The sequence below is a fragment of the Varanus komodoensis genome, unplaced genomic scaffold, assembly GCF_004798865.1.
Source record: "Varanus komodoensis strain SLA01 unplaced genomic scaffold, ASM479886v1 scaffold10, whole genome shotgun sequence".
Lineage (NCBI taxonomy): Eukaryota > Metazoa > Chordata > Lepidosauria > Squamata > Varanidae > Varanus > Varanus komodoensis.
The window spans coordinates 19,397,975-19,419,270 of record NW_025335269.1 but is presented as its reverse complement, the minus strand read 5'-3'; the positions used below and the strand labels follow the sequence as shown (position 1 = coordinate 19,419,270).

The 21,296-nt window shown below is 39.7% G+C and overlaps 1 protein-coding gene across 4 annotated transcripts in view; it reads right to left on the bottom strand.

The window, feature by feature from the left end:
• The window catches only part of LOC123036443 (collagen alpha-6(VI) chain-like), a 60,524-nt gene extending 39,487 nt beyond the window's left edge, over nucleotides 1-21,037 (bottom strand). For 2 of the 4 annotated variants that reach the window (XM_044455698.1, XM_044455726.1), the window contains exons 1-8: nucleotides 20,626-21,037; nucleotides 12,635-12,730; nucleotides 11,402-12,004; nucleotides 9,632-10,246; nucleotides 8,154-8,714; nucleotides 7,169-7,732; nucleotides 3,994-4,569; nucleotides 1,991-2,551 (exon numbers count right to left, since the gene is read on the bottom strand). In XM_044455698.1, the coding sequence (XP_044311633.1) occupies nucleotides 1,991-2,551; nucleotides 3,994-4,569; nucleotides 7,169-7,732; nucleotides 8,154-8,714; nucleotides 9,632-10,246; nucleotides 11,402-12,004; nucleotides 12,635-12,730; nucleotides 20,626-20,644 (3,595 nt within the window). In that variant the 5' untranslated portion in view covers nucleotides 20,645-21,037. Of the gene's footprint in view, nucleotides 1-1,990; nucleotides 2,552-3,993; nucleotides 4,570-7,168; nucleotides 7,733-8,153; nucleotides 8,715-9,631; nucleotides 10,247-11,401; nucleotides 12,005-12,634; nucleotides 12,731-13,854; nucleotides 13,938-18,499; nucleotides 18,551-20,625 lie in introns of those variants that run through there. The other 2 variants (XM_044455717.1, XM_044455706.1) reach the window with 2 other exon arrangements.
• Between the last annotated feature and the right edge of the window lie 259 nt (nucleotides 21,038-21,296).

The following is a 21,296-nucleotide window of genomic DNA, read 5'->3' as shown; positions in this document are numbered from 1 at the left end:
AAGAAGAATGGGGTTATAAGCACTTTAGTGAGCAACCCTATCATTTCCGAAGGAACACTTTAATCTCAGAACACTCCACATTTCCAGATGTCTGGAAGAACATGGAGAATGCAAGAAAGTATCTTTGTCTCTCTATCCTATTTTCTGTTCCCTTTTCACTAAATACACTTTTAAGCCTGTCTAATGGTATTGTGCTGAATGTGGCAGGGACAGGAGGTGGGAGGGGACAGGACTCTGACCTTGGATAAGGCAGTTGCTGCAAGTAATTCTGTGGTGCAGCAAGACTGGTGCGAAACAATCCCCATCTGGATTCCACGTTCTGAAATCATAGTGCCATCCATGGTATTACACGGGGTGGGGGACTATCATTCTATGATACCTAGAATTTGCACCCTGACCTATCTCTTTCCCCCATTCCAACCTTACAGTGGGAACCAATGCAGAAACTACTGGGATGCCTGGGTGGAGACGACAGTGCAGCTTGTGTTAGGATCAAAGCGGTGACTAGGGTCTTTGCGGGTTTTTAAATATGGGGCTTTGTCTAAGGACTATAGGATTACGTGCTAGGTGGTATTGGTTTTATTGTGTTTGCGTTTATTCTGTATCTCTCCCTAAGAGCTTTAGCTTGACGTATAAATGAAATACACACACACACACACACACACACACACACACACAACACATGCAGCAGAATCATGCAGTGCAACTTTTTCTGCATGTGTGAATTTCTTCCTATTATTCCAACACAGGCTGCAGGTGATCCCAGCCCCCTCAACACATGACACAGGAAATTATTGTGCAAAGAAAAAGATGAATGCAGAACCTTTCTCTTACTAGTTTTCTATGTGTAGGAAGATTTTTATTTGCAATATATTATTATAATATATTGTGTGTGCAATATATTATTATTATTATTATTATTATTATTATTATTATTATTATTATTTCATTACATTTCTGTTCTGCTCATAGCCAAATCTCTGGGCAGATGTATATGGTTTTATGCAGAGGTTTGCCTAAATATACTCATTTTCCCAAACTGTTACTTTGACTGCAATGCTGCTTTGTATGTTTTTCCTTCAAATGAAATTTCCCTGCTCCCTATTCCCATCACTTGTTTATCAAATTGTGCTGGAATTTTAAGGTAATTTTCCTTAATGTTTTTGTTCTCACCTACAAATATTTTCATTGTTCTATGCAAAAACTGCTGTCTTTGAGACATTCTTAGAAATGTGAGCAGATAATGCATTCATCTAATCGATCACAAAGACACAGCATTCAAATACCTAAACCCTTCCCATCGAACCCTTCCTTAAGATAGGTTTGACGACAACCTTCAGCACTAGCCCTGTTACTGAACTATCCTGCCAAACGGAAAGTTTATCCTGATGGTGAAGCACAGTTTTCTTTCCCTTATGTTAAACTCTTGATACCCGTTCCAGGTAGAATCTTAACATTTTAGTAATATGTGAGTTTTCATATTTATTGAAACAAGAGCTATGAGTTGTTTGTGGAAAACTGTAGAAAAGTCACTAGGATATACAGAATATCAAGAAATAGTCCAATCCAGCAGTCCCCTTTATGCACTGAGAAGATCTTGTGCATGGTCAGTGAGATTTCTGACTTTCTCTTCTAATAGGAGCTTTGTTCCTCCACAGCACAAGGTAAGCTCTATGTTTCAAACATTGGATTAAGCCTTTTCTGGGTTGGCAGAATTAGTCATGTAGGTCTCTGGATTGCAGCTAATGGATTTAGGAATAGTGAGGAAAATTATGGTGCGTTATCTATGTGATGAGGGTGAAGAACCCCACATGCATCAGTGAAAATAGAAGCAGGGTACAGATGAGAAGATTGTGTACAGGGAAAGGAAGGAAACATTGGGAAATTAATATATGCAATTCCTTGTTATAGTACATTAGACAACTATGAAAAATGCAAATGTTCATATAGAGAAAGATGATCTAAAATGGTTATACTGAACTGAACTTACTTGATTTAACAGGTTGACACATTTCTTCTATTACATGTTTTGCAACATTTGACAGTTCATTGTAATTAGCTACTGTATATTTTCTTTCTGGGGAGTTAGTTATCAGTTGAAGCTGCATGTGATTGACCTTTCCCACTCCAATTGCATGGATTTCCACACCATTGTCCCTCAAAACCTTTGCTGGCTCAGCAATGTTGTCATCTGACTTTCCATCAGTAATTAACAGTAACTTCTGGTGGATATTTCGAGCAATTCTCTGTTTTGGTGATTTAAAGAAGGATTTCACTTCTCTGAGAGCCTTTCCCATGTACGTTTTATCACCTTGCATCCCTGAAACATTATCTATCTTATCCTTCAGCTCTGAAGAATTCTGATAATTGCCAAGGCTGAATTCTTCTTGGTAATTTTCACTAAATTGGGCCATACCAACTTTTATATTGCTATTGTAACCAATCAAATCAAGTAATTTCTTCAAGAAGTCCTTCATCCTGTTGAAGGCTTCTGTGGATACTCTTGTGGATCCATCAATCAAAAAAACAAATTCTCCTTGGATTTCACATTCTGCAGAAGAAAACACAACATAAAACAAGATTTTTTTAGCATTAATATGGTACTAAAGGGCAAAACAATAGTCTCGCTCTCTCTCTCTCTCTCTCTCCACACACACACACACACACACACACACACACACGTGTTTAACTTCTTTACCACCAATATCTAAACTTCTCTGTTGACTGTAATACAACTATACTCTTCTATTACTATCATGTAAGAGTGCTTTTTCATAGACATTATACACGGAATCTACCAAAAGCCAAGTATTAAAAGGGAAGACAGTTGTCACATTAAGAGCTTAAATACGTGCAATATCAGTGAAGTTTTTAATGAGCTATGGCTGTTCCACCTGCTTTTTCTTTGTCTTGCAAAGCTCTAGCATTACTGAGAAAGGATAACTAGTCTCCTAGGATAACTGGACATCTAAGTTGTATTTTAGGTTGAGAGACACCTGGGAATAATGCACTATTTCTGAAACATTATGAACTCTCTCCACTTCTAATTTTCCATAATCCCAGTGCTAACCATAGAGAGTACAAAATTCAGCTATGATTTGCACTCTGTAAGTATACATGTGAATCTGTGATCTGATACAAATCAGTAGTCAATATACTTTTCTAGAAAATCTCCATCCATTTTCCTCATGCTTTACCCCAGTAATGCTCTTAACAAAACACAACATTCCTAAGAAATAAATTTTGAGTGCCACATTGCCATTAAGAAATAAAGATTGTAGGTTCCTTCTAATTCTTTTTGGCCCTCAACAAGTGTCTCATAGAGGGAATCTCACACCCCCTCCCAGTTTGAATGGAAATGTAAAAACATACTAAATTCACAATTCATCATGCCTGTTTTGTGGAACACAGCCAACTAAATTTCAGTTTTCCCCATATGGATCCGACATTAACATTTAATATTTATTAATTATATTTATATCCCACCTTTTCCCTCAGCTAGTGAGACAGGTTTTTATTTCAAACATCAGTTAATAAAAGTGGTAGGGAAAAAAATCAAACCATAATCATTAGAACTGATCAGTCCAATAGACAACCAGTCTATAATTATTGTGAGCCGCCCCGAGGCTTCGGCGAATGGGGAGGCATAAAAATGTTTTAATAAATAAATAAATAAATAAAAATAGGACAGTGGGGCCACAATTCAATTAAAAGGTCGAGTAAATGAAGTTGTCTTAATTGGGCACCTACAGTCAAACTACACATTAATTGTGCAGCATGTAGCTGATACTTACGGGGTGTGGTTTTTTTACTTTCTAGAGTGACTATGCATAGGCTTGATAAGAACTGCAACTACATACTCTAGAAGACAAATAGTCTCCCATTTTTTTAATGCTCCTGGAACCAGAACTTTTCTCCACAGTATAGCTATTAAATTATTCTATACCCATTGTTGAAAAAAAAATACAGCAAAAGAGCAAGTCAGTACATTACCTGGCTTTGAAATATTGCAAAGTTGTTGTGATAGTGTCTTGGATATGTTTTTTAGTCCTTCAAATTCATCCACATAAAACATGTTCTCTTTTGAACCAGCCATGGTCAGAAGTTCAGCAGGATTTGCTCCTTTTATCCCAATGGCATAGATAGAAATTGCATTGGCCCTAAGACTCTTTGAGACTCCATCAAGGGCGTACGTATCGTGGGAGTCACCATCAGTTATAACCATAAGAACTTGGGGGACACCCTTCCATTTGCGGCTCCCACGTGTCTCAGTGAACAGAGTTTCTGAATCCTGCAGAGCCCTGGCGGTGTATGTATTGCCATTTAAAGGGGTGTCACTCTGGATAGCCGCAATCACTGCTGATTTGGTACCGTGGGTATTAAGGTCGAACAGGTTTTCTGGATTATCTGAATACTTCAGAGCTCCAAACTGAACTTTGTCTGGGCCAACGTCAGATTTATTCACGATGCTGATCATAAAATTCTTCATGATTTCATAGTTCCATTCACCTATGCTTCCAGAACTATCAATTACAAATACAACATCTAAACGTTCTATCCTTTTGCACTCTGGAAAGCAAACAAGATACAAACATCATTAATGAAACTGCCCAAATATCTTCTTGTTCTTAAAAATGCAAATTCATTTCTCTCAAATTCACAAATAAAAGGCATGTGATTTCTCATTATGTAATATTTGTTAAGAATGGGTTAGTTGCTCCATTATGGTTGTGTTCTATATTTACCCAAAGTGGTCAACATTTCCTTGTCCATAGGTACGTTTTGTACACTGCTAGCCAACAAACCTGAATCAAACTGAAAGCTGGGGAGCCATCATTTTTAAAAAGTTGAGAGAGGGTTCACCTCCCACTGTGTATAGCCATTTTTGTTCCTGTTCCACTTGACATTTCCACACATAGGACTCCTAGCAATAGTACTCAAAGGGCACTTTTCAGCTATTCTATCTTTTTACTGATTTTTTCCCCCCTGCTTATAAAAGATGGAAGCAGTGGTGGGAAAACACAAGACGTTAATGAGTGAAAGATGGCAACAACTGGACCTTCATAAAATTTTATGAAAGAGCTACTGTGGTTGTTCAGAAGCAGAGCAATCCTATGGCACCTAGTCAGCATCCGGAGAGCCATTGGCTTATTCACATTCCCAGATTCAAGATCAGCAACAAAGCTCCAACCTCAGAGCTGGGGATCCACACTCAGATCCTGTATCTCTCTTGCAGGTGGCATGGAAAGAGCCATGCGGGCTGCTTCTATGAGGTTCTAACAATGACCGAGAGAAGACTTGGGGGAATAGGAGGAGCCTGGGACTGCTAGGCTATGCTGTATCATGGTGGCACCAAAGGCTACTTCCCTTGCCCTCTGAAATGCTGGAGTTTCACAGCTGAACATTGCCTTTGTACTCATCCTGTTCTGCCTAGAATGCACATAATCCTCTGCATTCAGGGCCCTGAAAGCCTCATCTGGAAGCACCCATTATTGCCTCTGATAATACAGGTTTTGGGCACAATGCAAAACCCTGTAAAACCTGATTGCCAGAACCTTAAGTGGGGTAAGTGAACATATTATCTGCAGCAACCCTGGTGTCCAGCAATCCTACTATCAAACTGCCTCCAACTCTCATAAATATCTATCCATCTATAGCCAACCTATGATTTTCTATTCTGTTTCTTGAAAAGTTAAATGAACCCAGTAACTCAGCACTATTCTATAACCTCTTCTTTGAATTCCATAACACCAGAAGCATCAAAACACCTTTGTTAAATTTAATATCTGTGAAAGTGAAATATCCAGCCTTTGTAGATGGCTGCATGTGTTCTCCCACTGATTGCTCATTCACTAATTATGATAGGACACCAAATCATGAATCAGTCCCTATGCCTGTAATCATCACCTGGAGTTGGAACACTGGGTGACAGTTTAGAGGTATGGAGCGGCAGACAGCCTGCCTGACATGAAAGAAGCATGGAAATAGCTTGCCAGAACCACCCAGGAATTTTATATCAATGAGGGGCGTCAAAACAGCAGCCCTTTGATTCATATCATATACATGGTGGGCATGTCGTGAGCGGAGCTGGCTGGAGCCAGGGGTCAGACTAGATGGCCCGGGAGACCCCTTCTGACTCGCTCTGTTTCTCTGTTTCTAAATTTCAGCCTCTTAGAACTGCTGCTGGACTAGCTCTCATTACATTCGAATAACCCCATCCTTAAAAACTGCAGTAGCCATATTAGTGTCGTTGCAGTCTATAACATAAACTAACATAAACTATAAGGGGACCCCAAGATTCACATTTATTTTGAAGGCTTTGAAATGGCAAGGGTTTTGCATAAAGTTGCTATTAGAATGCAATGTGACCATAGGAATGGTCATTCAGTGATAGGAGAACAAATGTGATGTAGCTAGCAGAGTGTTACAGCTGCCATCTGTCAGATCGAGATTTAAAACCCAGCAGAGGCTAGGTGCACCTTGTATCACAGCCTCATTGGTAAAATACAAATCTTAAGTTGTAGTGAGAATGGACCAAGTAAATGAATTTAATGTCTTGTAGTTACTGAGCTGACACAAGACAGAAACTGGGTGGTGTTGTGTTCAAGAGAGACCCAGGAGATCCAGGTTCTGGTTCTTACTCAGTTATGAAGATCAGTGGATAACTCTCAGACTCACCCACCCCACAGGGCTGCTAAGATGAGGAAGATTTTATAAGCCACCTTAGGTTCCTTGCAGGAAAAGAGATGGACTGGAAATTAAGTGAATAAATAAAACAAGGTGGCTAAATATTGATCCTCACTTGCTGAACTGCCATGGAAGTGGTGAGGTCAATCATAATTATAGAAGATGGCATCTGAAGTGCTAATAAGAATTAGCATCTCCATGGTCTGAACAGTGACCTGTTGTATCCCCCAACCTGCAATCATGGAAATCTCCATCAAATTTGGCGGTAGTTGTGCAATACATGCATCACATTACCCACTGCTCAAATAATCACAATGCAAAACTGCAAACTATGAGTGTATGCTTTCTGTCATTCCCCCCCCCCCCCGCCCCACCAAAGTTACAAACTGCTCATTAGACTACCTCCTCATTCTCTGAGGAGGACACACATAAAAACACACGTACCCACACAGTGCCTAAATGAAAAAGAGCAAGTACTAACCGTCAGGCTCATAGATAGTGCATATGTCAAAAATAATGGCATTTTCTAACTGCTTAAGAATATCAAAGTTTTCCACATAAAACACCTTATCAGTTCTTCCACTTATTTCTTCCAGTTGTGGTTTATAGGCATTGAAAACCCCAACTGCATAGATTATGATGCCTTTCTCTCTCAGTGCTGTTGCTGGAGTTGCTACTTCATCTTGCGCTTCCCCATCTGTGATCAGGATAAGAATTTTGTTGACTGAAGGCCGTGCTCCTTTGGTAGGTTTAAAATAATTGGAAATGACGTTCAGTGCGGCTCCAGTGAGTGTGTTTTGGTCCATAAGCGCCATTCTTCCAATAGCATTAATGATATCACTTTTTGTGGAATGCTTGTGGAGTGGGAATTCTTCTTTAGGTATGTCACTGAACTGGACAACACCAATCTGCACACGGTCTGGACCAATGTCAGATTTTTTCACCAGCTCTTTCATGAAGTTCTTCATTTTCTTGAAGTTCTCAGGTCCTATGCTACGAGAACTGTCCACTAGGAACATGATATCAGCTTTCATTGGCTTACAAGCTACAGGGGTAAAACAAATATTACTCAGATTAAAATAAGTCCCAGATGTTATTTATGTGATTTAAACAAAAGACTTGTCATATCCTAGCAAAAGCTGACAGATCCATTCTGAACTTTGATTAAGAGCAATGCGGTTTTTAATCTGATTTTTAACTGTTAAATTATGTCCATTGCTACTAATTGCACTGTTGCAAGTTATCTAAATTCTTCGCTGTTTAAAGGTCGGGCAAACTCTTACACTTTATCTTCCAAACAAATTTTGGAACTCTGTGTTTCCCTCATAATACTCAGTAGTTGTAATTGTGGGTTCTGAAATCAATATATGTCCTGGAAATCTAAAGGCAAGACAAGTATTCATCTGTCAAACAAACCCAACTGAGTTTCTGTTTACAGGAAGAAGTACCCAGGGGATTTTTCTTACCTTCCTCAGAGCATATGTCTCGAACAAGCTCATTTTTTATTTCTTTCAAGGCCTCAAACTGTTGCACAAAGTAAACCTTGGACTTTGAGCTTGCAATCTCATACAACTGTGTTATATTAGCATCTTTCACACCAATAGCGTAGATGTTCACCGCAGTATTTCTAAGCTCTCTGGCAGGTACCAGCACATTGTCATGTGCCTCCCCATCTGTCAGCACGATGAGATAGCAGGGCACGCTGCTGCCACGCTGCTTTCTTGCTTTTTCAAACAAGGGCTGCATAGAATGTATAGCAGCTCCAGTATACGTATCTCCTCCCAGTTGTTTGATGTTATTAATGGCTTTTTCCAAAAGGATACTTTTAGTGTGCTCATCAATTTCAAATTCTTTTTTATCATTGTTTGAATATTGCACCACTCCGAATCGAACCTGATCAGGCCCTACAGAAAAGAGCTTGATCACTTCCTTCAGAAAAGTCTTCATGTCATCAAAATATTTCGGATGAATGCTGGAAGAGCCATCAATTAGAAAATAAATATCGGCCTTTTCTGTGTCGATACATCCTACGAAGACAGAGATAAAATATAATATCTTATGTGGTGTTTGGCATAGATAAGACACAGAATAAAACATAAGCATGAGTAGATGCAACAAGTGGTCAGTAGTAAAGGATGAGGGCCAGATACGGGGAGAGCAGAACGTTAGTAGGACCAGAAGATCTGGACACCCCTATGTTGCTGAAAAGGAGTAATGCAAAGAGGCAAGAGAGGAAATGATTTACTGGATTGGATGTTTTCTTAGGCAGGTCCCCCATGTATATGTTGAAGTACCTAATATGTAATCAGTGGTGGCCAGTGGTGGCCAGTAAATGCTAGCCTAATCTGTGTTTTGTTTATGCCAAGTGGAGAGTTTTAAGGCTCCAAAGAAGTCTCCTGCAGAGCCATGATTGCATCATCCATGTAAATCAGTTGGGCAGCTGGCCACCTTAGCAGAAAAGCAGCTTCACAGTGGCAGATTTTTTGGGACCCCACCACCAGTCAAGCACAATCTATCCAACCCTGAAGGACCTCTTCCTACCACTGCTGTGAAAAAGGGGACATCTTGCCAAATGTGTTGTCTAGTGGTCTGTCTGTTCCATCATCAGTGTCATCGTCATCATCAAGTCTTCATGGCACTTCACAAACACAATCTAATTGTAATCTGTACAAAAACCCAGTAAGTATTATTATCCTCCGTATTGTGATATGGAGTGGGCAGGCTGAAGCTGAAGGGGGAAAAGTGGCGTTTGCCTTGCCTAAGGCTACCCTGTGAATTTCTGGCAGAGCTGAGATTCTTATGCGTGCGGAAGGCACAAATAAAGAGGGTGAAAAAATAATGTTTCACAGGTTGGTCAGAGATATGTTCTCTTTTCAAAAACAAAATAAGGGGCAGACAGATTTAAGCAGGGTTTATGCTTACCAGGCTGCATCAAAGGCATTACCTGTTCTGAGCTGCACTTTTTTTCCTGCTTGGACATAGAGCTTGTGATGTATTTGGTTGAAGAGTTTCTTCTCAAAAACCTCGCTCTGATTTGGAAGATTGGAAAATGTGATCCGTGATATAACATTTCGCTCTGGCGGATATGACACCACCTGAGTTAACTGGGTGATGTTGGCCCCTTCAATGCCTATGGCAAATACCGTCACACCAGTCCGTTGAAGGAGTGCAGCTGCTTCAGGCAAGCTGTCATCGGAGGGTCTGTGTGTGATGACCATGGCTACTTGTTCCACCCCTTGAGTCTTTCTGCTTCCATAAGCCTCAGCAAAAAGCGTTTTCCTGGTAAAATTCAGGGCAGCACCAAGGTGAGCCTTTCCTTGTTTGGGAGAAAAGTTCTGAATTGCCTTCAGCAGATCACTTTTATCTCTTCCCTTGTACAGATAAGATAATACTTCTGGTTCAGTACTGAATGTCACAAGGCCAATATTTATACATTCTTCCTTTACATCAAGAGAGTTTATTGTATTGGTTAAGAATTTTGCAGTAGCATCAGCGCCTGTGTTTGAAACACTCTCATCCAACACAAATACAACATCTGCTACAGAATCATTAGAACAACCTGCAATGGGGAAGGAAAAATAACAATATTAGCAGTGCTAGATTTTTCTTTGATAAAACTTGTGTTCTTACAATACAGCAAAAAAGCACTTTTCATATCAGAACTTGAATTAGCAACTTGATCCAACAAACAGTGGGACAAGTACAGAATGAATAAGTTTGTTATTGATGACCAAAATATCAAAGAAGCATAAGAGAACATGCATGAAATGTCATGATGGCTTATGTGTCCCATACAGACTTCTGTTGATGTTTCCTTCACATTACAAAATATTTCCCACACTGCAGGAAAAAGCAAAAAGGGCTCTAACATCATGGATCTACTTTATATGTTGTATTGTCCAAGACCCCCAATACATCCTTCATGATTTTTTATTTGCTATGGATTAGGAATCTTCATCATCAATACCTCAGAGCTGCCAGGTGCCCTGGATGGATCTTGATTCTTAGATTTTCTGTGCTCTGGACTTACACAGTGTAGAGTGTCCAAAGTGCAGCTTTGGTAATTGAAATCTTCTGTGTGGTGGATCTGACTTATTCTTGAACCTATCTTTGATCTGATAGACCTTGACCTATTTAGTTCTTTGTTTTCAACAAACGTTTCTAGATTGGATTAAAATTCAATGTATATGGATTTGCTAAGGTGTGTTTCTTGAATTTGTTTTAGTTCTCTTGTCTTTGATGGTCTGGAAAGGATTACCCCAAGAATCGTCAAGCCCTGGCCCTTTATTCTAGCTTCAGAGATTACAACATGGAAACTGAGCTGTCTGGAGCTGTTTCTTATGCAGCTCTAGTTGCTAGCTTTGAAGTGCAAAGTAATTTTGTGCCATTACTTATGGAGGCTTATTGCTACCAGTGATGTAATTTCTAAATATTGCAACAATTAAGGTTCAGACATGAAATTTGCTTCAATAAAAGAGTGTCACTGATTTGGCTCTGTGTCAGAAAGCAATAGTGTAGGCTTTAAAGTTCAGATCAGTGGCAAATGCAAGGACAATTAGTTAATCTCCTCCCGCCCATTATAATCGCACTCAGACTGCTCCCTAGCTCTAATCTATCAAGTTTATGTAGGATACATTAAATGCATTTGTATGACTTCTGGGGGTTTTTTTAATTAATTCAATGACTTTACCTTTTACTGCATTGTTTTCTTTACCTTTTGGGGGAATGGTTTCTATAATACTTGGTGGAGCAGTTGTTGAGATGACTGGGATACTATCAGCTTGTATAGCAGCTCCAATGACAACAGACATATTTTGAGAAAATGTTACGAGATCCCTTGGTGTATCAAAATAATAGTGGAATGACTGTGTGGCCATTGCCTGCAGTTCTTCCTGGGTTGTAGCCAGTGTTCCCAAAGCTATCACTTTTATCCCTTCATCCTGTAATAACTTTGCAGGTCTTCTCACATCATCAACTGACAATCCGGAAGTTGAGACCACCAAAATCTGGCTTCTGTCTTTGCTTGGGGTTTTGAAGAAAGTCTCATGGACCTTCTGTATGGCATTCCCAGTTCTTAATGATCCACCCCTGAAAGCCAAGTTCTTTTTGATGTGGTTCAACATGGGGTTCTTTGCTTTAAAGCTATCCAGCTGGAATTCAATGTGCACATCATCACTGTACTGCACAAGTGCAACACGGTATTTGTTTGGAAAATTGTTGATAATCTTGTTAACAAAAGATTTCACAGAGGGAAAAGACCTTCTGCCAAGGGCATCGGAACTGTCCATCAAAAGGACAATATCTGCAGACTCAGAGGCTGCAAAAGCAGAAAATGAAGGTTAGCATTATGCTGTTGACTACTGATTCATATATTTACTCTGCTTTTCAAAATTGCTGAATATTCTAAAATTTCAAAATGTTCACAATATGTATGTATTAAACATACACTATAAAACCAACATAGAAACAGAGAAAGTGCAATAACAAAAAGTTGCATAAAATATTACTATGAGTAAATCATTAATCAAAGCAGTGTCATCATGCATTAGGTGTACACATGTACACACACATGCCCCTATACAGAGCAATATGCTTTTCAGTTTATTATGTTTCCTTTGTATTTCATATAAATATTTTATTTGTTCCTGTAACTTCTTCCTGTAACAACTTCTAGGAATATGATTAAAGGTCAATATGAAAATGCATCCACTATGTATGTAATATTTTGCAGCATGTATAATAGTCCCTTGCAATTGAGGCTTTTCCTAATTTACATAACCTAGAACTGAAACTGATTTAATTAGAGTATTTTAGAAAGCTTCATGAACCAGAAAAAAAAATCAAATGTCTACTACAAAGGGGTGTACAGTAAATTATAATCACATAAATGGAACAATCCAAATTAAAATGCAAAATGATAAGACAGTTGTTAAAGGATACAAAGTACCGAGTTCTAGCATTGTAGAAGTCTCAATCCCAAGAATAATGAGGAGGAAAGTCAGAAACATCTTCAGGCTGTGCATAGATGGTCCAGGAAATAGATCTAAAAATAGCAATAACAATAATTCCTTGCATCTTTTGTCACCAATAATACCACTTCTTTATACATTCAAATAAAATTTCTTTTCAGGGCTACCAATGGCTTAGGAAACCATCTGGCACTAAGTTAGTATTTCAAGCTGTGTAAACTTTAAACACAGAAGGTGAGATACAATGAGTCCTTACCTATGCCTGACAGAAATGGCACAGAATCATTACTATAGAAGTCATTTCTATAAAAACTTTACTATAGAAAAGGTTTCCAACTACCACAGAGTCTTCTGGAAAGTGTGGCAGCTGCAGAAGCCACTCCAACCATCAATGTGTGGACCAATGAGGAAGAGGCAGGGAGTAATGCACCTTGGGAATAAGCTTCAGGTACAGTGGCTGATGGGGTACATGCCAACAGTGGGAGGACAGAGCGGGGAGGATTGAAGCCACGTTAAAATAGAAAACACTTGATTGTCAGATAGATCATGGTAAAATAACTGTGAAGCATGATAACCGTGCAGGGTTGCTTGTTGTGTTATGTGAACACAACTATTACACAGGTCATGCAAACAAACAGTAAGTCTATTATGGCAGCAGGGAAGAAGCAGGAGTTATCCTCCCATTTGCCAAAATAAATCTTGTCCTCCATTTCCTTTACTTTCCTTAGTAAAGGAATTTCCTGAGCATAACATTCTTTTGTAATGGCCAATGTCCTATCATATTATTTCCACCCCACTTTAAAACCTGCATATGCAGCTGCTCGCTCGCTCGCTCTCTCGCTCTCTCTCTCACACACACACACTGTAGTTTGAAATACACCCATAAACACTCCTTTTACTGTTATTATTTGATCATCAACTTCCAAGGATGATGCTAGGTCAGATGAGGAGGATTTTTCTTCTCTTGCCAAATTTTAATTACATTTCTTTGAAGCCAAAAGGAATTAGCAAAAGCCAGTTTTGATTCTGTTGCAGAAAAGTTCTGAATGGGTGTTCACAAACTATACATTTTCCTGCACATAAGTAATTCCTATGAAATCAGAACAGTGTCAGCAAAAACAATGAATTGCAACAAAACCTCTCCATCCATTAAGGTATATCACAAGCTTTATAAACCCAGGCCCTCTTCCAAACTTACGCAGCCTTTAGAGTCCCATAAGTCAGCTGAAAGTATTTGTTTGTAAAAACTCTGACATGCATCTGTCTTGATGGAAGTCAGGCCTACATATGGGAATTTGTACATCAGGAAAAATGATATTTTTAAAGCAGCAATGCCCCTTCTTGCCCTCCACACATGCAATGGCAGAGCTTGGTACCAAAAAAAATCTGGGGCTCAAGCCCACAAACAAACAATTGCACAACTATGCATAGGCTAACCTACATAGGCAAATATGCTTGCATACTTAAAAGTAATAGCTATATTTTTTACAGAAGGCAGGCTACTGGACTTTTGCTTACTGTCACAACAGAGCTCTGACATTTCCCAAATTGTGCTTGTTTAACATGTATCTTCCATGTGCTCATTCTTTCTTTGGTCTTTCAGGCCCAAATCCTGATGGGAAGAATGCGATGCTTAGGATCCACAAGGAACTTTTTCTGTGTTAAGTGGAAATATTGGCCTTTCAGATAGTCCAGCCAAGCCATTGGCCCTTCAGCTCCAGCTTCTAGGTGCTGTGACCCTCAGCAAAAGCATACAAATGATGGTAAAATGGAGGATTCTTCCATTTGGACTTGGTCAAGATAGAGTCTGTGTTGTCTGGCTCAGTGGGTCTCTCCAGAACAACCATAGCAACACGCTCAGAACCCTGTCCTGGCTTGCCGACAGATCAACACACAGATAGGTGGTACCCTCAATAGGCAAAAAGCCTGGCACCAGACTGTGTGGGGAGGTATGTCTACTTTCAAGTAGATTTTCTTGTGGATATCTATTTTTATGATATTTATATTATATATATATATATATAATAAATCCTTATATTTCTATCCCGCCTGTTTTCCTTTCAAGGAATACAAGGTGGCTTACACAATTGTTCTCTTCCTCTCAATGTTATCGTCACAACAAGCCTGTGAAATAGGTTGGGTTGAGAACAGAGACTGGCCCAAAGTCCCCCAGTGAGTTTTGTGACTGATTTGAGACAATAACTGACACTCTAACACCCTAACCACTCCGCTACACTGCCTCTACTAGGTGTGACAGGCAACCACTTAAAACAGAAAGCTGAAGGGTCTACTTACAATGGAGGCTTGAATGACACATGACACAAATCACATGATACCATCTCCCACATGTTTCTTTTATCTGGTGCAACTGCCCAGACTGCAATCTCCAATGGGCAGCCAAATCGACTTACTATCCAATCCCTCAACCCAAGGAACATTACAAGCAGAACATTTGTCTCCAACCCACTTGGTAACACTCGTTCTTTAGATTCCCTCTGCTAATTTTTGTTTGTATGCAGTATAACCACTCTAACTGGAATACAGGAAGGAGGGGGCGGATGAGAGCCAAATTAAAAGAAGAATGATGTGGATGGCAAGTCATGTTGTTTCTTTGCTTCATAAGCAAATGCTTTTTGAATGGCTGTATTTATTTGTTCCAGGAAGCATATAAATAGATATTTGTTTTTGATAATCCTAGGTAAATTGGCATCTGTCCTGAAGTGGGTTGATTCTAATTGTAATTGTGTGGAATGGGAATAAGAATGCCAATCTGTTTTCCATGTGTACATATCCTTCATAATATGAGCTTATTCTTAAATTTGGAAATTTATTTCAATTGGAAATTTGGAACATGAATGCCAAGCAGCAAACTAATGCTGGTCCATATGGTGACCCCAAGTCCTATGCAGCTACTTTCACTAAGTCTCATGCACCTAAGCAATGGGAGTTTCAATGAAGTTTCACAAGACTTTGCTCCAGATTTTGCAAAGTTTGCTGAACATTGGAGAAGACTCACGAGACTGAGGTCAGCATTTCTGTGGCCCTGGCAGCAGCAGCTGCCGGGGAGCAAAAAATGGGAAAGATGTGGCAGAGGGACCTGCCTTGGGCAGTATAATAGCATGACCTTGCCCTGTCTCCTGTATATATCAGCCAAAATATAATGAATGAAATGGAACATTAGTTCCCAGTGAAGTTAATTGTGATTAACTTCTGAGGGTTTCAGCAGGAAAAATCAACCTTAAAGTAGTCATAGTCATGATTAACTTGTGCCACGTTGAATTGAAAGGGTCTACACTAAATAGGACTTACTCTGGAGTAAGAATGAATCATAACTAAATATTGTCATTGCTGGAGAAGACTCCTGAGAGTCCCTTGGACTGCAAGACGATCAAACCAGTCAGTCCTAGACGTGAACAAACCTGACTGCTCCTTAGAAGGCCAGATACTGAAGATGAAACTCAAATACTTTGAGCTAGCAACCTAATGAGAAGGAAGGACTCACTGGAGAAGAGCCTAATGCTTGGAACAATTGACGGCAAAAGAAGAAGGGGATTGCAGAGGATGAGCTGGCTAGATGGGTTGCACTCCCTCTTAGGGACAAGGTCTGCAGCTTGGGAGTGCTCCTCGACCCAGAGCTTTCACTGGAAGCTCAGGTGACAGCGGTGGCGAGGAGCACTTTCTTTCAGCTTCGGCTGATCCATCAGCTGCGCCCCTACGTGGAGAATGACTGCCTGGCGACAGTGACACACGCGTTGGCAACTTCCCGACTTGACTTCTGTAACGCGCTCTACGTGGGGCTACCCTTGAAGACAGTCTGGATACTTCAATTGGTTCAAAATAGAGCTGCCAGGCTGCTGATGGGGACTGGGCATTATGTTCACATGACTCCAGTTCTCCGTCAGGTTCACTGGCTTCCCATTGAAGTCCGGGCCCAATTCAAGGTGTTGGTGATGACCTATAAAGCCCTAAATGGCTTGGGTCCTGGTTACCTGAAGGAGCGCTTACATCCATATATGCCCGCCCGCCCCTTGAGATCAGCGGGAGAGGCCCTTCTCCGGGAACCCTCCGTGAAGGAAATTAGGAGGGTGAGTACTCGGAGGAGGGCTTTCTCAGGGGTGGCGCCCAATCTATGGAATGCGCTCCCCAGAGAGGTTCGCCTGGAGCCGTCGTTAATTGTTTTTCGGCACCAGGTGAGGACCTTTTTATTCAAACGTTATTTTAATTGTTAATATTATTTATTTATTTTATTCTTTGGCCAGGGCGACTTAAATTTTACAGTTATACTGCTAAATTATATTGTTTTATATTACGTTATTTATTTATGATTGTGAGCTGCCCCGAGGCTTCGGTGAATGCGGCGGCATAGAAGTCCTCTAAATAAATAAATAAATAAATAATAGATGGAGTCACTGAAGCAGTCGGCGTGAGCTTAAGTGGACTCTGGGGGATGGTGGAGGACAGGAAGGCCTGGAGGAATGTTGTCCATGGGGTTGCGATGGGTCGGACACAACTTTGCGACTAACAACAACAACAAATATTGTCATATCAGGTATTATATGTGCAAAACCATTCAAATTACTACTAGGACTCATACAGTTGATGCCTCCAAACATCCACAGTGTAGGTGCATTTGGGATACTGTATGCATTTCTGATTGCCCCATTTCTGAAATGGTAATGCAGAACTGGAAAAAATGCAGAAGGTGGCAATCAAAATTATAAGGATCAAGAAAAGGCTAAATGGCTATTTAGGCAGATAAAATGGAGATTGCTAACTTTCTTCTATAATGTTTGAACATGGGATCATTCAATAAAATTAATGTAGGTTAGAGTCAGGATAGATAAAAATTTACTTCTCATACGCAATAGATGATTGGATTTTTGATGGCTATTATCTATGATAATGGCTTTCCAGGCTGACAGAGAGTATTATCTTTCCTTAACCTGTGCTGAACTACAACTCCCATCATTCACCATGGTGGTTTGGAGGAGTAATCCTATATATCTGGAAGGTAACAATTGAGGAAAGCTGCAATGACCAGTTCCAATGACCAGTTCCATTGGATAAAACAATGTGCAGAGAGGGTGCTGTCCTTATGTGGAATTTTGTATGGCCGCTATGGCCAATGAATGGTGGAACTTATGCTGGAATCCCCCAAAAGAAAAATATGTACATAATCAACTAGAGAACTGCAGTTCTATAGCCAGTCTCTTGGTGGTAACACTTACTGAACTTGAACAGAAGTCACCTGAGATAATTTTCTAGACGAAGATGTATAGAACTGCATTGTAAAGGAAACAAAAGCCTTTTTTTTGTTCTCTACATGCTCAAACTTAAAATATATTAAAGCTGTATTGAGATGCTTTGTTTCCATTACACAGGAAGAACACTCTTTAGCGAAAAGTATAGAAGGAAAGGTAATGGATTGTAAAGGAATTGCTTTGATGAATTTCTTTTCTTCATTGGCATCCACTGGATTTGTATTTTCTTTTATTTCATGTTTCATTGGAATGCCTTGTCCTAATAAAATTTCATACCACATTATGGAGAGAAATGATTGTGCTATTAAGTAGCCTATTTCCAATTAGGATACAATCATATACATGGTAGTTGCAGGGCTTTTTCTTATCTAAACGTGTTGGTTTTCCAAGTGCTCAACCATGAGCCCTTTTTGTCCCATTTCTGCATTACTGCATGATTTTTCAAAGGAAATCCACATGAAGATGGATATAAATGCATATTTAATATGTATTTTTGAAGTTATTTCTCACGAAATACATTTTCTAACTGTATTTTATCTAAACATAAACATTCCTAAGTGCATTTTATTGTATAATACATACCTTTGGGACTGCGGGTGGTGCAGTGGTTTGAACTGCTAATCTGCTGGGCTGGTTGATTGAAAGGTCAACAGTTTGAATCCGCAGACGGGGTGAGCTCCCGTGCTCCGTCCCAGCTCCTGCCAGCCTTGCAGGTCGAAAGCATACAAATGCAAGTAGATAAAAAGGCACCACTTTGGTGGGCAGGTAACAGTGCACCATGCACCTCGGTGTTTAGTCATGCTGGCCACATGCCCACGGAGACTGTCGGTGGACAAATGCTGGCTCCCTTGGCTAGGAAACGGAGATGAGCACCATCCCCTAGAGTCAGGCATGACTGGACTTTAATGTCATGGGGAACCCTTTACCTTTACATACCTTTCAACACATTTTGTTACTTAGTTACCTTTTGAGCTGAGAACTGTGTCACAGCATTTAAAGAAACTTGAAATTCTGAAGGACAATCCTTTCTGATATGCATGCTATTCTGAGGGAATGCAGCTGGTCAATTCTTATCAGAATTCACAAAAATTGAATTTCTCAAGGATCTCTCTACTGTAAAGAATATGTTGCTGTTTACCTAGTTTGTTCATCTTTGCTTAAAAGACATAAATTATTACAACCTGAGGCTATAACCCTATACATCCTTAAAGCCTAACAGCTTTCAATATGACTTAATTCTGATTAATTCTTAGGTGCAGTAAGGGAGGGGGAAACTAACATTCACTGGTAGTTTTTCAGCTATTGCAGTAACTGCTGAGGAAATGTGTACTGTACCTAGGAGCTGTGTAACATTTGTACAGCTATAAACCACAGTTTGGTCACACTCTGTTGTGTTACAGCAAGAATTCGTTTTTCTTTTTTTCCTCCCCTCTGGAGTCTGGAGAATATAAGGATATCTTGACACTACAGTACAGAACTTCTTGTTACATTAAGCTCATTGCAGTCAAAAGTTAGTCATTTTAAATTGCTGTCATTCTGAAAGGGTTATGTATGAATTTAACAGCACAATCTTACAGTTGACTTAAGGGAATTCACTCCTAGAGAAATAGGTATAATATTACAGACTGGATCTCCTAATCAAACACGCGTGCATACACACGCCTCCACACACACACATGCACAAAGGACATGATCTTACATATATATTCAGACAGGAAGAAAGTTCATGGCTAGCTGTGGAATACTTGGTGTTGTCAGACTTTTTTCTGCCTAAGCATGCATATGATTGCACCCTAAAGCTGCAGTACTTTGTTTGTTTGTTTTGCAATCCTACTCTTTTCCTTTTAAGAAATTCAGGGCAGCTTACATAATTCTCATCCTCCTCTCTATCTTATTCTCACAACAATAACAACGCTGTGAGGTAGGATGGTCTGAGAGTCTGTGAATGGTTCATGAGCTGCATGGCTGAGTGGGGATTAGAACTCAGATCACCTGAGTCCCTGTCCTGGGCTCTTAACCACTACACCTCATGATGACAGTAAGTCCCATTGAATTCAGCAGGATTTGATTTTGAACAGACTTCCATAGGATTGTACTATACAATTGTGTTTTGCATGCATTACAAATATAGTTTTCAGTTAATACTTTCCTATCCCTGTGAAAGCAAAGGAAATATTTGGGATAGATACAAGAAAAACATAAAGAAATGGACACGGTAATAGTCCAGTGCTATATTGTGAAATGAATTGCACTTTAATCTTTGAAATAACCATTGCCATTTTCAGAAATTAACAGGGGAGATTAAATTCAAATATGTGTATTTCTTTCCAAAGCAAGATGTGTAGGAAAAAAGGAAAAGGACAGAATATGGGCAAAAGAATGACATATTTATCCTTGACACAAATACTAGCAGTATTGAGAATTAACAGATAAGATTACATTCACAGCCATGGTTTGTAACATCTTTAAATACTACGACTCTGTACCTTCATCATTTCAAACAGCCTTCTACAAACTCATCATCCTCTTTTCTGAAATTTTAGCATCCTCTTTTCTGAAATTTTTAAATTTAGCATTTAAATTTTTAAATGTAATTTTAGCATCTACTCTTCATGAAAAGGGTTCTGATCAAACAACATTTTTAAAATTTGCAGCTGCAACAAAATAAGCAACAATCCCACTTCACTTCAACAAATGAAAACACTTACCAGTTAACAAGATGCTCATAACTTCATCTCTTCAGGAAAAATTGGCACTTTTATGAACAGCTGTGTCAGCAGCATCCTATTAATCTTGTCATAAAGCAACAATGTAACAGAGTTAGTTCTCTGGAAATGGGTCCCAAGCTACATGAAATGTACAGCATCAGTCCCATCCCACTGTGCAATTTCCACTACATCATCTGCCCTGAATTCACTGTCAAAAGCCAAAGTAGCAAAGGTGGAGCTTGATTTGTTCAGGGCATTGGTTCTGTGGGATCCTCTTCCCTCCACAAACTAAAACTCACTTTCATTTTCAGAGGGGACATTCCCTCCTTCCAAATAGTCAGTTTAAAACTGGATAAAAGAGGATTGCATTTCCCAAGGTTTCTAATTCTGGTCAAGATGCTATTGCCTCTCCTCCCTCCTTCTCTCACATCAGTTAGTCCTCCACTCTTATCATTAGCTTGGTTTTTGTAGCCAAGTAATACAGCAACCTATTGGCAGTGGCCCTTCTTCCCGAAGAAGCATCTGGGGAAATTGGCAGTGCATTAAACTCATTAGTAATATAGAAAAAAACACAAAACAAACATGCACAGCATACCATAGTATAGACCAAGAGTAGGCAGTCCGTTTTCTGTTGAGGACTGCATTTTATTGTGGGTAATCCACTGAGGCTA